Genomic DNA, 16,400 nt, shown 5'->3' with positions numbered 1-16,400 from the left:
GGACCGGGCGTGCGCGGCAGCGGGATGGGCAGCGGGATGAGCGGAGCCCCGCGGGCTGAGCAGCGCCCCGAGCAGCGCCCCGAGGGCTCCTCCGGCCGCCGGGGCAGGTTCCCCGCCTGCCCGGCCGGCAGGGCTGCCCCCCGCGTCAGACACACCGCCCCCCGGAACTTGCGATTCCCAGACGATGGAGAAAAGGTTTTATTTGGCTTTATTGTAAGCTTTTAAAAGATGCGTGACGCGTTATTTCCTCCCCTCTTAAATAAGTCATAGAGTCCTGCCTGTAAAACAAGCCGTCAGGATCTAGTCCCCTTTCCTGCCCCTGCAAGGGTGGTGCTCCCACATGCCCCACATCTCAGTCCAGTCTCAGCTCCCTGCTGCCAGGTGGACAAACATTACAAGAGTGAAATGTGGCAGGAAAAATTGAAAATACCATAACCACCAACATTCCAAACATTCCATTTTTTCCAACAATATTCACCTGTTGAGAAAACAAAAAAAGTTGTCAACAAGAAATGCTCCATTCAGTTGCAATCTCCACAGTTCCTCCAAGAACTGGAAAGTATTCAGAGAAACAGTGCTAGAAACTGCTCTGTTGATGCCTTACAAATTACATCTTCGCACTAAAGCACACTTAAGTTCTGAGTCTGGTGAGCTTTAAGATTTAGTCTTTAGTCTTCGTTCCTCTGAGAGAAAAGACAGTCTAGGAAATGGACATACAGGACATCACAAAAGCATCCTCAGAACCTCCAGAGATAGTAAAAATTAGCTATTAAGAATGTGTTTCATTCCTTGTATATTCTGGAGGAAGCAACTGAACTAGAAGCATATTGTTTCCTTCCATAAAGCAACTATATGACAATTTCTACCGTTTTAGCTTCAGGAAAAAGAAGTTGTAACTGCATCATTTTCTTTCACATGACTTACAATCAGCAATTAGGACATTTAATTTTAAGTCCCTGTATCATAGCATTCAGCATCTCAATCTTGACTAAAAGTATTGCAATGCATTTCCTGTTCTGAAAATATGGAAATAACTATACAAATAAAAGCATTGTAATTATATACATAATAGCATATTCAAACAAGTACAAATACAAGACTTCAAATCACTTTATTTAGACACATTTTGTGTTTTCTCTGTCAGTTTTGACAGATGTGTGAAAGAACATAAGCTGTCCTGCATTCCATTTTTATAATTGTACAGTAAGCCGCAGCAGAATACAAGCTGGAGAGTTTAGTCACCATTTTCCATGAATGGGTAGTGACAATACTAATTTGATTTGCTTTCCACTATGCTTATGTACACTAACCCCCCCGGGGAGAGGACTGCAAGTTGCAAGTTACTAGTAGGAGCGAATAGCAGGTGGGACAGTTGAGCAGTCTTCTTCATTCAAAGTTCTGTCAATCACAGGTCTGTATTTCAAGGTAACCTAAAGTAAGAGAGAGCAAAGAACTTAGAGAAAAAACAAACCTCTTGTATAGAAACAAGGCAGCCTAACTAACAGGAATGACTGAATAACATAGGTAACAGAATTACTTCATTGATGGTAACCTAATTTCTCCATTATTCAGCTCCTTCCTTAAAAAAAAGTAGTTACCACTGACTGAATTCATTGAAAGCAAAGCCTGACCAGTAATCGTATCAGAATACTACTTTAAAAAGGCCTTTTGGGCAAAAGTGAAGTTTTGGCAAAGACTGCTAGTTTCTAGTTCTTTAAACCAGGAAAGTCTTCAAGACTGGTTAGGAGACACAGGTTAGGACACAGGTTAGGAGACCGAACTGTGTCACTATCTTCCCAAACACAGCAGCTACTCAAGAAGTGAAATGTTCACACTCAGTCTCAACATACCTTCCCAGATGGGACATCCACATACGAAAGTGTGTGCTTTCTCCAGTGCTGTTCAAATGGCTTCTGCTGTTGGCCTTGGAGTGGCTTAGAATAGTCATACTCATCTACCCGTAACTAAGGAGAAAATTAGGTTAGTACAGACAGATTTTGCATCTGCAAATCACTTTATGACCACATGATTAGATGCATTCCAATTACAACTGTAATACAATGGGTGTCCCAATAGCCAGCAAGCTTTATCTTAACACTGCCCATGTCAAATTTTAAAGCCCTTGCAAGACCACAGCATTTAAAGCAATGTTCCTTCCACAGAACAATCATTCTGATTGAAATCCTACTTATTATTACTCCCAGTTTAGACCTCTCTAATCCTTTGCACACAGGGACCTGTTCTTCTTTAAAGACCATCATCCAATGTTGCATATATTGGTGATCTTATACATAACAAATAAGAACAGATAAAACAGAGCAGATAGGACCTCAAACAAATAGCATACTAATCTTAACTCAGGACTCTGAAGACATTACTTTGAAGAAATTACAACTTTTAAATCCAAGAATTATTTACAAATAAAATGCAAAGAGAATCCTACATCCAGGTCACAGAAAATATTTATACCTTGTAGTCCTCTCTGGCATGAGCACCCCGGGACTCTTTGCGAGCCTCAGCACCATAAATGGTTTGCAGAGCACAAAGCATCAGATTTTGCAGTTCAAGGGTCTCCACCAAGTCAGTGTTCCACACAATACCTAGGAAAATATTGAAGTACTATGGAACATGTTCTGCAAATAAGTTATTCCTCCATTTACTTCTGTCCCGTTGCTGATAGTTAGAACTGAACTAGCCAATGCTCTACCTACTGCAGATGCAGTGCTCTGCAATATTGAGTTACTCACTATTGCCTGCAAGGCTCAGAACACCTACAACTCAGTCCCCATAGTCCACATTGGATCACAAGATCTAGCTAGATGGTCTTTGGGAAGACTTCCAGAAGATCCAGACAGCAATGCTTCCCTTTCTTCCCACCCTCCCTGAGAGGGAAATAAAATAAAATCCCTGCTAATAGTGTTCTTGTTCATTTAAGTATCTCCAAGGTAGACCTGAGTTCCCCTATATGAATATACCTTCATTTTGATACCTACATATCACAACACATAGCTATCATAACACTTTCTTGATGCTGTCCAAGAAAGACAGTTCCATCAGACATCCAGTCTTAGGATACATGTCCAACAGCAGTAGTTGGAGAAAAATACACAACTAGTTGGAGAATGGACAAAAGGTGGATAATCAATTGTACATAATTAACCAAGTCCTCCTAAGATACGCTGCAAGACACGGCAGTATCTGTATGCAGCGCTATCTGCTCAGCTGAAGTATGAAAAACAAGTGTTTGGCCCATGAGTAGTCTTGCCACCTTTTTGATACTCCCTGGCGTTTTCAGAAGATACTTAGCAAAGTTCATCTTAGTATCTGCACAACTTCACATCATGTTCTGAGAGAACAGCAGTTAGCACCTTACACAGTTAAATCTGATTTCAGTCTCTGCTTCTTTGAAATAGTGTGCAAACAGAAAATGACCAGTTAGATCAAGTACTTCACTGCTTACCATGTTTAGCAAGTAGGGCTCTACAAAATATTTTGGAAGATTCAAAATTGTCTTTATCCAGTTTCACGAGACACAAACAGGTTTAAAGAAGAAAAAAACCCCAGACTTTTCCCAGAGAATACTCTGGCCAGGGCAGATTCTTTGCTATCAAATTACCTCTGTCAAATGTCTTTAGATGAGCCAGATCACCATAAATTCGGCTAAGTTTTTCACAGCCTTCCTGGAGTACAGAACCAGTACGAAATACAGCAGCATGGTTTTGCATTGTCTGCAAGACAGTAACACAAAATCAGTTTCATATGCTGCATATGCATAATACTGTACACAACTTAATTAGTTCAACACAGCTTGCTATACAGCCAGTTTGATTTCCAGCACATCTGCCACCTATAGACAAAGGAAAGCCATTTTTCTGTTCACCCCAGAGGAAACCTCACTCTATTACAATACCCAAGAGAAATAACCCTGACGGGAAGAAGAAATTACCATAACTGATACAGCCTTTACTGCGCAAAATCTTCTCACACTGCTTTTTACTTCTGCAAAGCAAATCCTGAAGTATACTTCACAAAGTCACCAAGCCCTCTGTTGCTTGCAGCTTCTCCCACATTACACTTTAGAGCTTCACCAGGCTTACCTTCTGCATGTTAAGTCGCACTTCCGAAGTTCTTATGGTTCCATCAGCAAATCTTAATTTGTCAAGATTAGCAACTGACTCTTCACCAGCATTTGGCTTAATGGAGGGAACTGTCTCTCCTAATAACAAATTTTCAGTAAGGTTAGTAGGTGACTGGTTGTTGTTTCCAGCAGTTTCATAGCCTTGCAACTACTAAAAGTCAGACTTGACTAAAATCCTATCTCTTGCCTTCCTCTGAGATACAGTTGAACTGTTGTTTTCCTGAGTGCCCAGTAATACAAGCCCTAAGTTTAAAAATACTCAGTGGAATATATGAATCACATTCTTCCTATCACAGTTAGTAGAAAATTTATAGGTTTGGCTAAATTCTGCTGTTAATTCCTTAAAAACAGAATTTTATATAAATTCTTCTGTACTATGGAATAAGCTTGGCTCCTTACCATCTTCTCCCATGTGTTCCTTGTCTCCTCACCCCCAAACCTCCAGTCAATAAGTTTGGCAGTTACATGTGAGCTCTGCATATTGCCTCTAATACTGGACCCCATCTGTTATTGGGTAACAAATCAAATAGAGCATCTTACCAGCATATTTTATCTCACATGTAGCTTTGAATTCAGACTAATGAAAACCATCCTGTAACTTCCAACTCAAAGGAGTCACAGAAAGACTGATCCAAATAAATGTTTGCACAAAGCAAAGCCAGCAAGCACTGCTAGATCAAAGCCAATTCCATCAGGAACCACCACTCTGGGCACTTTGAGGAGAGTCAGACTGAAAAAAGTCTTACTAATTTGGACATTAAGCAATGATGAAACAGATTGCTACATCTGGACTTGAGCTGCAATATAACTGCCTCACAGTGTTTTGTTTGTTGGTTGCGTTTTCCCACTCAGCAACTGCTGCTGAACAAGATTACTTAAAAATAACAGTGATAATCCATATATAGGGGATGAGATCTTACTATTTTTTAGTATCTGTCTCTTATTATTTGTATATGCAGTCCACCTTATATCAACAAGGTGGCAGATTGCACTATAATGGTGTCCTGGTTTGAGCCAGGATGAAGCCAATTTTTCTTTTTACTGGTTTTTTTTTCCCTTCAGTAAGCTTTCTTGTAGCTAGCAACAGTGTGTTCTGCTAGGCTGATAAGACAGTGGAATGTTTTTCTAACTACTGAGGCTTCAAGGCTGCACCTGCACTCTGCCAGCTCAGACACTATGGGGAGATCTGTGACCCCCCCGCAGGAGGCTGAGTTAGATGGACAGCAAAATTGGCCAAAGATATTCCATTCCATTCCATATATCTACGTAAGCTCAAGGGAAGGTCAGAGATCATGGAAGACAACTTCCTTCCTTCCTTCTTTTTCCCTTCTCTTCCGTCCATGGCCGGTATCCAGGGAGGACTCTGTTCATCCATCACCGTCGATCCTCAGCCTTGATCTCTCCTGACCCCCATAACTCTCTGCTTTCTCCAGCAGCAGCTCCGGGATTCCTCGGGACTCTTCCCAGTTCAGGGAAGTGCTGTGGGAGTTGCTGGGGTGGGGGGAGGCGAGAGGCTTTTGCCCATTCCTGAACATATCTGTATATAATTGTATATATTTTCTTGTATGATTCATTAGTGTTTTAATTAAAGCTGTGTAGTTTAGTTTTCAATCCAGCCAAGTCTCTCTCTTTTTCTCTCTCTCCTTCCCTACCTGGGTTGGGGGGAGGGGGGATCGAGAGCATTGTTGTCGGACCTGAGTCAAACTCTGACAAATGGAAGTGCCATGTCTAAGACAGACTACGTTTTGATGTAGAAGATGCAGTGCAGGATGCAGAGAAGTCAGTCTTCATACTCTATATTCTGTTTTGCCAGCTTGTGAAAAAATTCAACTGTTTTTGCCAACAGCATTGATCCAATTCTAGTTTTAAGATTTATTCATAAAGCACGTTAATGACAAGCATTTGCATCACAAAGAACATTCCTATAAAAAGCATAAACACTGATTTCTGCCTTTTCTAACAATCTATGTCTATGTCTAGCATTCTGAAGTTGAATTACATAGCAACAACTCCTGTTGGGCAGAAATGAAATTGTAAAGGATAATGTCTTTAAAACAATGAAACAAACTGAGACTTACCAGGCTTGCATGTCTCTGCAATAGTAAGGGCACAAGCACGACCAAATACCACCAAATCCAGAAGTGAGTTTGCACCAAGCCGATTTGCACCATGGACAGATGCAGAGGCTGCTTCCCCACAAGCATATAAGCCAGGTACCACTTTATCCTCACCATTCACATGTGTGATCACCTGCCATTCCAAACAGTCAATTAATACTCATTTCTTGAACAATTTATAACAGTGTAAACCACCTTATTTGCAAAGGCTGCAAACAGGTAAGGATGAAACACAGCAATCTAAAATTTTCTCCAAGTCTGAAACTATGAACACCTCAGTTCTACATAAATACAGATGGCGCTATAACCTAAGATTTCTTTAGTTATGCTTATGAAACAAAACCATCTATTTCACTGCAATTCTGCAGCAAGTCACAAAAACATAGGAAGCAAATCTGATCTGCACACATTTCCAAGGCAAAATTTTACATTAAAAATAAGACATGTACAATACACTAAAACAGAAAAATTCAGGTGATGCAACCAAATTGACTTCTAACTAGTATGAGTTTAAGGACTCTAGTGTAAAGATTACATGAAGTAAAGAGAGTTAATATACAGTAACTGGAGTTACAGAGCCCTAGTTGTAATAGAGCCATAGTTTAATCATTGTTCAACTATATATTATCCTCAACTTGATAAGCAGAGAATTGTTCTCAGACATAACACCAACTTCATTTTAAATGTTTCTTGGAGCTCACATCTCCAGATGGACTGGAACATGACTCCAGTTATTTACAAAAAAAACCCCAAGGGATGGTGTGTTTGAAGTACTCTGATATTATTATTAATAAAAAACTAATGTTATTCAGCATCCTTACGTTTATGAGAAACACTGATAATGCTTTCATATTTGGAAAATAATTCCTATTATCACAGTGGGAAAAAAAATAACCCTAGAAGCGATCTATTACTTACCTGTCCTTTGTAGTTAGTAGGAATACCTCCCATATTATAATGCACAGTAGGCAGAACAGGAATAGGCTCTTTAGTGACATCAACTCCAGCAAATATCATAGCTGTTTCTGAAATTCCTGGGAGACGAGTTGCTAGCTGCTGTGGTGGTAAGTGGTGCAATTGCAAGTACACATGGTCTTTTTCAGGACCACAACCCCTGCCAAAAAAAAGTCAACACTGGAATACAAAAGAGGAATTCTGCAAGCACAAGTAAGATTTCTAATCCAGTTTGTTTCATTTGTAAAAATTTTAACTTTTCATTTCTTTCAAAGGTTATCAGGCAAAAATGAGTACCTAGCATATTTAGGAACTGTCGAATCTGGCAGAATTTACGTGAATTTTTCACCTCCCAGGTTTCTTTTCACAGTAACTCACAGTGTTTAAGACTTTAGACACTACATCACTGCAAAAATACACAACAATTGAAGATAATCAAGAGGAGAGAGGACCAAATTACTTCCGTTGTTTGCAGTAAGAGTATATATACTAAATTTGTTTGAACAACTGTCTCTATGATGAACCAAATTCAAACAGGAGGCTCCTAACATATTTTGTTCCTTTTCAGTATCATCAGGAACTAATAAGTAAAGTTTATGCCCTGCATGCGGTATTCAGTTAACAGTAATTAACGCTCACTTCCAGGAATTATAAGGTGTTTATCAAATGAACTATTGTACTGTATACAGTCTAGTATGATTAAGTATTTATTGTGCAGTTTTATGAACAGTACTGGACTAACCTTCCTTCACGGATTTCTATGGTCATAGAACGAGATACTACATCCCTGGAAGCCAGATCCTTAGCAACAGGTGCATATCTCTCCATAAATCTTTCACCTTGACTATTAATTAGAATACCTCCCTCTCCACGACATCCTTCTGTTATAAGACAGCCAGCCCCATAGATACCTGTCAAGAAATAGAATAACCATCAAATGCAATATTCTTTTGGCAGCCTCATAATCAGGATGACCAGGATTGAATAAACAAGATCTTAAAGTAATGCAAACAAGTGACAAAGGTAGATTTTATTCCATCCTAATCATATCACTAGTAACTGTCCCCACAGACTGCTGAGAAACAAATGCTGCTATTCCTTTCAAATACTCTTCCTAGAAAGTGAGCAAGTTGATTTGGAACTTTCATGGTATTTATAATATTACAACTAGAAGATATTTGCACCTACCAAGATGTAAGGAGTCTTTTATAAAGGTTTTGTAGAATGTCAGCAATTATTTTGTTAAAAAACTTTAAATAAACCAGAAGTGGATTATCTCAGTGTCAGTTTGCTAATCTTCATTCCTTCTTCTCCTGTGCTAAGGCAGTACAGGACAGCTTCAAATTGTATGGAATGAAAAAGCTTACTAAGTGTAACTTTACTTCAGAGAAGGAAGGTCTACCTGTTATCTTTCAGCACTGGACAACATAAAAAACAAAAATGGTGAACAACTCCTGCATTTGACAGTTGTGTTAGAAGCTATGGAATTATCAGACAAGCAATTAAGCTTCGAGTATTAAAACCTTAGCTAAGTCAAATTAACACTAGATCTCTTTATAACAAATGCATTACTGTAAAATTAAGTAAATAATTTTAAAAGTCATTACTTATTGCAAGTTAAAACTGAGCATTTGTTTAGCTATAACAAAAAAGAAACTTACTTTTAGTTTGTGAACACTGTAATTTAGTCTTGATACTGACCCTGTGCTTTAAAACCACAGTTCTAAATAGGTACCTATACTTCAGGTAAACCACAGTCCTAAATATGTACCTTTACACAAAATATTCTAGTATATAACTCCCTAACATTTGCACCTATCCTGTACCTAATAGCAAACCCTTTAACATTTTAAAGACAAGAGGAAACATAAGTTTAAGATGTAAAGAGGTTTCAACTTGGAATTTATAATACCTGTTAGTATTGTAAAAACAGCACCTCAAAATATTTAACACTTGGTCTTTCAATGAGAACAGCTGAGACTTTTCTCATACCGTAAGTCTTATTCGCAGACTTACATTCCATGGCAGTTGCAGACAAGTCTGAACACCTGTCACAACGAAGTACTACAGAAAAGTGCAAATTGACTGGAGCACAGTTTTAAACAACAAAGAACTCTTGACTCCTTAAGAATAACGTTGTAAGTATTATTTTATATTGTGTACCTGTAGGGTGAAACTGTACAAATTCTAAGTCCTGGCAAGGGAGACCAGCTCGTGTGACCATAGCAGTGCCATCACCCGTACTAGTATGAGCAGATGTACAACTGAAGTAAGTGCGGCCATACCCACTACGGAACACAAATGTTAACAGAATTAGCAGGAAAAAAAACTAAAAACAACCCAAAACAAAACTACAAATCACCAGAACAAACCACTTAACTATGCTCTTTGCACAACAGTGGAAATAGAGCAGATAATAAGATGCTAAGTTCTGCTATCTTCTGTGCTTAACTTCAAAAGAAAACAAAATTGGTATTGCCCTGTTATGTTCAACCATATTTGAAAGATGGCAGGTGGCAGGTCCAAGAATGACAATTTCAAAGCAGGATAATTAGGTTAGTATCAGAACCCTTTTTACCAGAAGAGTTACTTCAGAACGTCCTCTCAATTCAATCACATCACTCCATTTGAATTACTTCTAGCAGTTTTATCAAAAATAGCATATAACAATGGTTTAAACCCTTGATATGGCCCTGGTTTTATATTCTTACATTTCAAAACTTGGTTGCCCAAAATTAGGTATTAAAAGTGAATGTTATGCCTAAAACAAACATTTTAACTTCCAATGCTACTGAGCACTGCAAATACCTCTAATTTCAGGACAAACTCTCAGAAGTATCAATATACATTTGTACGTAATCCAACATATTCAAGTAGGAAAACAGCTTTAGCTTTAACAAAGCCATATTATACAGGCAACCAAACTCAGTATTTTGGTATACAATGTATTTATAAACATCTGTCATACTGAAACAGATAAATGACTTACTGCTGTCTAATGCATATAGCACTCTAAGGGTATACACATTTTTGCAAGCAAGTAATGTGAAGTTACACATCCAATAATTTCATTTCACAACAATTAAACTTACAATTTTGGTATCTTAACATAGTAGATTCTCCAAATTTTTTAAAAAGCTGTTTCCTACAGCACACTTAGAACCCTACAGAAATATATAAACATCGGTGGCATTGCAACAACGTCCGCTTTAACCAGCACGTTTTAAAAATAACAGATCATTTAGTTCCTGCTCTTGAGCATTTCATCTTCATGCCATTGTTCTAGGATTCCAAGTTAGACCTCATATTGCATTTATACTTGACCACAAAACTAATCAGTCCCTTCTTTCAGAGGGAATGAGTGAATTCACTTATATTGCTTTTAATTAAAGGGGGGGGGAAAGATGAACATGTAAACTACTTTTTACAAGCCAACATATCATCCCTATACTGTGGATTCACATACAAACACACAGACTTCCAACTAGAAGCAGCCTCAAGTTTACGTCCTTCATCATAAACATCACATTACCCAGTGGCAATGACAGTGTTCTTTGCTCTAAAACGATGTATAGTGCCATCTTCTATGCAAAGGGCAATAACACCACGACATTCTCCATTTTCCATAAGTAGGTCCAAGGCAAAGTATTCAACGAAGTAGCTTGTATCGTATCTTAGAGACTGGAGGGAAAAAAAAAAAAAAAAAAAGTAGCTTTAAGAAAAATCCTGAAATCAAAGTAACCTCTTCTCAAAACTGTCAAGGCAATTGGGCTGTATCCAGATAAAAAACCACCCCTAACAGCTCTCAAGGAAGCTGCTTTCCTCACAAATCTAAAAATTCACTAATCGATCTATGCTTAGAGATACAAGGAGTTATGAAACCACTTAATCCTGACACATAACAGCTAGTCAGCAAGGCTTATTTGCCTCTACATTTGGCAACATTTCACTCAGCTGTGGTGGCTGATACATGTACAAGCATGTTGTACTTAACCTCTCACAGAGAAGTGGAATACATGTCCACGTGCCTAGTATACCAGCAGAAGCAGCAGGCATCAAGTCAAACATTGTTTTATGCCCTCAAGGATCAGACTCGTGTTTGGCAACACTGAGCATTTGCATTACAGAAGTATATAGAATGTGAACCTGAAGGAAAACAATTAGCTAGCTACCAAGTAAGCAAAAAACCTGAGCTACTAGGTACTCAATTTCAGTTTTCAAGTAGCTTACTACCATTTTAAAATAACCAAATCTTTCTTCAATTATGGTTTGTAGATTTGATAGGAACAGATATGGAAGTCAGTCACTTAATTGCCATAAAACAAGCTCAGAAATGTATAGCAGGCCTTCATGCATTTACACCTCTTGCCTTCCCCTGCCCCGTGTTTGAAGAGGAATGTAGAGTTCTCCAACACTGCTGTGCAAGATTTTTTTGAAAAAAGCTTTTTGGGGAAGGTTTGCATAAATTCTTTCGGTCTAGTCAACAGACATGAAAGTATTAACGGTGAGGAACCAGTACAGACAAAGCTAATATTGTACACCAATTTAACATCCATTGTCTTCACAAGGGCCATAATGATGGTCTTTCAGTTTCTTCTATTTCTGTGTACTCCTGACAAAATCAAGCACCACCAACACTACATCCTTCCACGTTGCCTCAGAAAGGAAGGAAATCCAGAATTGTCATCAGTCACTCCCCTGGATTCCTCACTCATATGTGAACAGCTATATATTTTGTTTGTGGTGTTGGTTGGTTGTTTTTTTTCCAAAATTCAAGAGGGTCAAGAAAAAATACCCTTAAGTGCAAATACAAAAACCCAAAGCACATTTACTTCATGGCTGCTTACCCTGCCATACAAAGTGTGTAATAGTGAATGTCCTGTCCTGTCTGCAACACAACAGCATCTGTGAGCCTGTCCTCCTTTTCCAAACTGAAGACTCTGTCCGCCAAATGCACGCTGATAAATTTTTCCTTCTTCAGCCCTGCTGAATGGCATCCCATAATTTTCCAGCTGATGAAACCAAATACAAGCATCAGAAACTCTGTGTATAGCAACCCAACAACAAATTATTTTACTATGTTCCTAGTAAGGAGATCTCTATGGAAGCTAGTTTGTGTTACACGAATTGAAGAGCTGACATCAATTCCAGCAAGTCTCACCTCTATAACTGCAGCTGGAGCTTGCTCAGTCATGTAGTGTATGGCATCCTGGTCACCCAGCCAATCAGACCCTTTCACTGTGTCATAGAAATGCCACCTCCAGTTATCATCCTCCATGTTTCCCAGAGCAGCGTTGATACCACCCTGAAAATGAAAATCCATTTTCCTGGTATTACTGAAGTACAGTTTTAGTAGGCTTTCCTCATTTCTGTTAAAAAACACATACCATTTAGGCCTCTGTGTACAAGAGAGACAGTAAAGTCAGATTAAACACAGCTGTGAAAAGCCTGTGCAGTGTATCAGTTTCACAATGGTTTTCTCTTGTTTTGTCTTACAGAATGAACTTCAAAGTTACATTTAATGCAATGAAAAAGCATTAAATAGAATCTAAACATGTGCTGCCTTCCAAAATAGTGGCAACAAAATATACAATATTTACCAAAGGAAGCATGATGTTCATGTGCTTACCCAAATCAGCTTTCTGAGAGCAGCTGTTTTATAAACATCTGTTCAACCTCATTTCTCACCTGTGCAGCAACAGTATGAGATCTGGTGGGAAACAGCTTTGTAACACATGCTGTATTAAATCCAGCCTCTGACAAACCAAACGCAGCCCGTAGACCTGCTCCTCCTGCACCCACAACTACTGCATCGAATTCATGGTCCACTACTGGATATTGCGTAGAAATCTGGAAAATAAATCAGTTTGTTATGAACACAAATATTTCAAGCTAGGTAAAACTCAAGCTTCATGGAGTCAAAAGCAGTATAGATTTAATATCCTTAATAGACTCTTGAAGTGAATGCTACATCTGATACATACTCTCTTGGATGGAAACTATAAGTAAAAAAAAGCCATGCATTTCAGCAACTCAATCTCACTAAGTACTTGAACACAATACTCTGCTAAAAGCCAAGTACCTGGTGGTATTACATGTATCACCTAATCTGTTACTTAAGATATAAAGAGGTACGGACATACCGAACTGGAAACCTTCGTAGAAGCATTTTTCTTTCCATAGACTGTGAAGTGCAAGTTGCGTGCCAGAGCCCGGCTTGCCACTGGCCACTACGGAAAGAAGTCAAGGCAACTATTAGAAAACATGTTTCCACAAGGAAGACTTTCAGCACTCTTGGCTACAAGATGTTATTTATAACGTTTATTTACCACTGATATCATATGAACAAAAATATTGTATCAACACATTTTAGAGCCACACCCAATGAAATGGGTGTAGCTCTCCTACATTCATATAAAAAAAAAAAGCCCGTTTTGACTGGACGGGAGAACGACTTGCAAATATAACAGGGTGTCACAGATAATCTGTTATTTACTTTGCGAACATTAACCAGTCTCCTAGACCTATCTAACACTGCACTGATGAAAAATTTGTTTGCTATTAATGTTGTAGTATTCTTGCATTTTTTTTAAATAAATAAACAAAGATAAAGTCAACTTTAAGGGAACAACATGATTAACAGAAAATACCTCTCACATCCACATCAAGCAATCCTAGAATTTTAAATATTTCCGGTGGTCAAGAGTAATGAAGAAAAAAAATATAGGTGGTAAGGAAGGTTGTTCAGCTCATCGTTGCTTCAAAAGTCAGAGATCTTTCTCTTGTTCTCATTATCTATTAATTAGTGACAAATTTAGAACAACTTATTAATACCCAAGTGAAGCACAAGGGCACAGTTTTCCCCTTCTGTAATGCTATTCCCTCTCCCCTGACATGTTCAAAACCAAACAAAAAAAACCTCAGCACCCAAACCTACCCAGTCAGAAGTCTTTGCTTTGATAGGTTAAAACAATCAGAATTTTAGTCTCCACCATATAAATCTCCAATGCCTTGGAAACTATTTCTTCTTCGCACTAATCAGTAATACAGCTAACTCAGCATGTAGTATTGATGAGAATAGAAACAAAAAAACGTATCAGCGATTTGTGCAGTGACAACTGCACTTCCCTATTTGAAATATATCCTAAAATGCGTGGAGTGACATTTGTGTTTTCTAGCAACTGTTATCTTCGTGATTCAATCATCCTATAATAACATTAAAAAGCAAGTCTTCCCTTCCTATCACTTTCAAATCCCCATCTCTTCCCCTATCCAAAGTAAACCACAGTACACTTCCCTCAACTTTGTCACTTCTCATACTGGTTTCCTCAAATTATCTTCCTGCATATCAGTGAATCTAATGTGTCATCATAACACACTTCTGCTTTTTACAGCCATCTATGAATAAGCTCAGTCTTAACAGGGATTTGTAAAGAGTTTTACTAGTACTCTCCTCCTGGAATTTCCTCTCCTCCTTACACCCTGCTGGGTTATAGTGCTTTGAGGCAATTCCATGCTCATTTTAATTCCTGTATTAATCATAATCTTTAATATTTCACACACAGAATCAAATCAACGAGTTCACCAGCAGCCAGATGAAGCCTACAGCTTACAAAAGCCTACAGAGCCTACAGTTCTCCCAGCAATCACAGCTGATACTAAAATGGGTTGTTCTCACTGCAGCAATACTGCTTTCACAAGCCTAAATGCAACTGAAGTTCAGACTAGCAGAACTCCAATCGAGATACCTCAGGCTACACCGTGCACTTTAAATGTGGCAGCTGTGCATTGTCTAGCACATGCTACTACTGCTTGTTTCCAAAACGCTGTTACAGCTTTCTTGACTGCAATACATTCTTTATGGTTGAGGAGCAACAATACATTTGGTTACTGCATAAAGCAATTAAAAGAAAATGTTCAATGTAAGCAAAGACAGCACACAACAAACAAGCCTGTACTGCTTAAAGAAAGTGCAAATGGGGGGGGAGGAACGTAAACAAAAACAAGACACCAAAAAAACACACACACAACAAAACAACACAACACAACATACACAACTCAAGAGCTATAAACTGTGGTTACGCCCCAAAGCCCTAGAGGAAACAGTTTTCTTCTCCCCTCAGAGTAAACAGCCTGCTCCAATGTCCAGTCAGAATTCTGCCTGGATGCCTTGCACTTAATTTCTTTTTTAAAAGCTTTGTTAATTTCTGAAGTTGCTATAAACAGCTATGAGACATGTTTTGCATCAGAAGACTCTGGAAATACATTCTAAAAAAACCCCAAACCACACAATCACACAATTGTTTAGCAGACTGCTTTTCTCTTCATATCTAATTTCTGCAAAACAAGGTTTCAGAACTTCTATTCCCACCCACACAGACTTTTTTGTTACTGCTATACATAAGAATTTTTGCTGCCACTGAGTTTTGTGCAGAATGCATCTGAACTAAAGTCCACAAAGCAGAAAAAGATATTGCTCCAAATTTGGAAGGAGACACTGATCACACCAATCCTGAACTGTTATGCTAACAGAAACATCATGGTCCTTACGGAATTAAAATTCCAACGAGGGCCAGTTCACTGTCATTTAAAACAAAACAGCCTTCAAACAACCCCGCAGTAGGTTGTCTCTTCTGCAGTCGCTTTATAAGACAGGGACAACTACAGCTACATTGACATGGTCCTTCTCCCACGCACGCATTTTTTGTAATCCAAAGCTCATTACGGACACACACGGCGAGAACAGTGGAAAGAAAGTGGAAATTCCCACTTCACCTCGTAAAAAAAACCAGCCTCCGCTAAGGACCACTAACAAACAGATGGGCGACAACAAAGCAGCACGTCCTGGAAAGCACTGCCCGCCAGACGTGAGCAAGACGCAGATACACACTAGCTTCCCACTCAGGTGCAGAAAGAGCGAGCAGTCACCTGCACACCCAGATGCTGGGACTGGAAGGTGCTGCACCTCTCGGGCTCCTCCAGGGCCCTTCCCGGCACATCCCTCCATCCCTCGGGGAGCCCGCTCACGGCCTCAGGCTGCGGCGCTCGCCTCCCCAGCCAGGAGGAGCGGCCTAACCGTGCCCACAGGCAGCGTTAGTAAACCACGGTTAGTAAACCCGCCCCAGGAGACGAATAGCAGAAACAGCCACGCTCCACAGAAAGCAGGGGAGGGCACCGAGCCCGCCGATGGG

At 39.3% G+C, this 16,400-nt stretch overlaps 2 protein-coding genes across 2 annotated transcripts in view; one reads left to right on the top strand and one right to left on the bottom strand.

The window, feature by feature from the left end:
- Positions 1-1,173: 1,173 nt before the first annotated feature.
- Positions 1,174-13,433, bottom strand: SDHA (succinate dehydrogenase complex, subunit A, flavoprotein (Fp)). The gene is made up of 14 exons (XM_009996497.1): positions 13,353-13,433; positions 12,898-13,059; positions 12,371-12,514; positions 12,057-12,221; positions 10,742-10,890; positions 9,373-9,497; positions 7,952-8,120; positions 7,174-7,369; positions 6,217-6,388; positions 4,098-4,216; positions 3,617-3,728; positions 2,470-2,600; positions 1,851-1,964; positions 1,174-1,430 (listed from the first exon to the last, which is right to left on the bottom strand). Exons 3-14 carry the CDS (start codon positions 12,485-12,487, stop codon positions 1,344-1,346), a joined length of 1,656 nt encoding a protein of 551 aa, XP_009994799.1. The 5' UTR covers positions 12,488-12,514; positions 12,898-13,059; positions 13,353-13,433; the 3' UTR covers positions 1,174-1,343.
- A 2,595-nt stretch (positions 13,434-16,028) lies between these two features.
- CCDC127 (coiled-coil domain containing 127) overlaps positions 16,029-16,400 on the top strand; it is a 3,708-nt gene continuing 3,336 nt past the window's right edge. Inside the window, exon 1 of the mRNA XM_009996532.1 lies at positions 16,029-16,114. Within this exon, the coding sequence (XP_009994834.1) occupies positions 16,029-16,114 (86 nt within the window). The remainder of the gene's footprint in view (positions 16,115-16,400) is intronic.

This window comes from Chaetura pelagica, unplaced genomic scaffold (assembly GCF_000747805.2).
Source record: "Chaetura pelagica isolate M959 unplaced genomic scaffold, ChaPel_1.0 scaffold82, whole genome shotgun sequence".
Taxonomy (NCBI): domain Eukaryota; kingdom Metazoa; phylum Chordata; class Aves; order Apodiformes; family Apodidae; genus Chaetura; species Chaetura pelagica.
The sequence above is the reverse complement of the archived record's forward strand: the minus strand, read 5'-3'. Positions and strand labels throughout refer to the sequence as shown.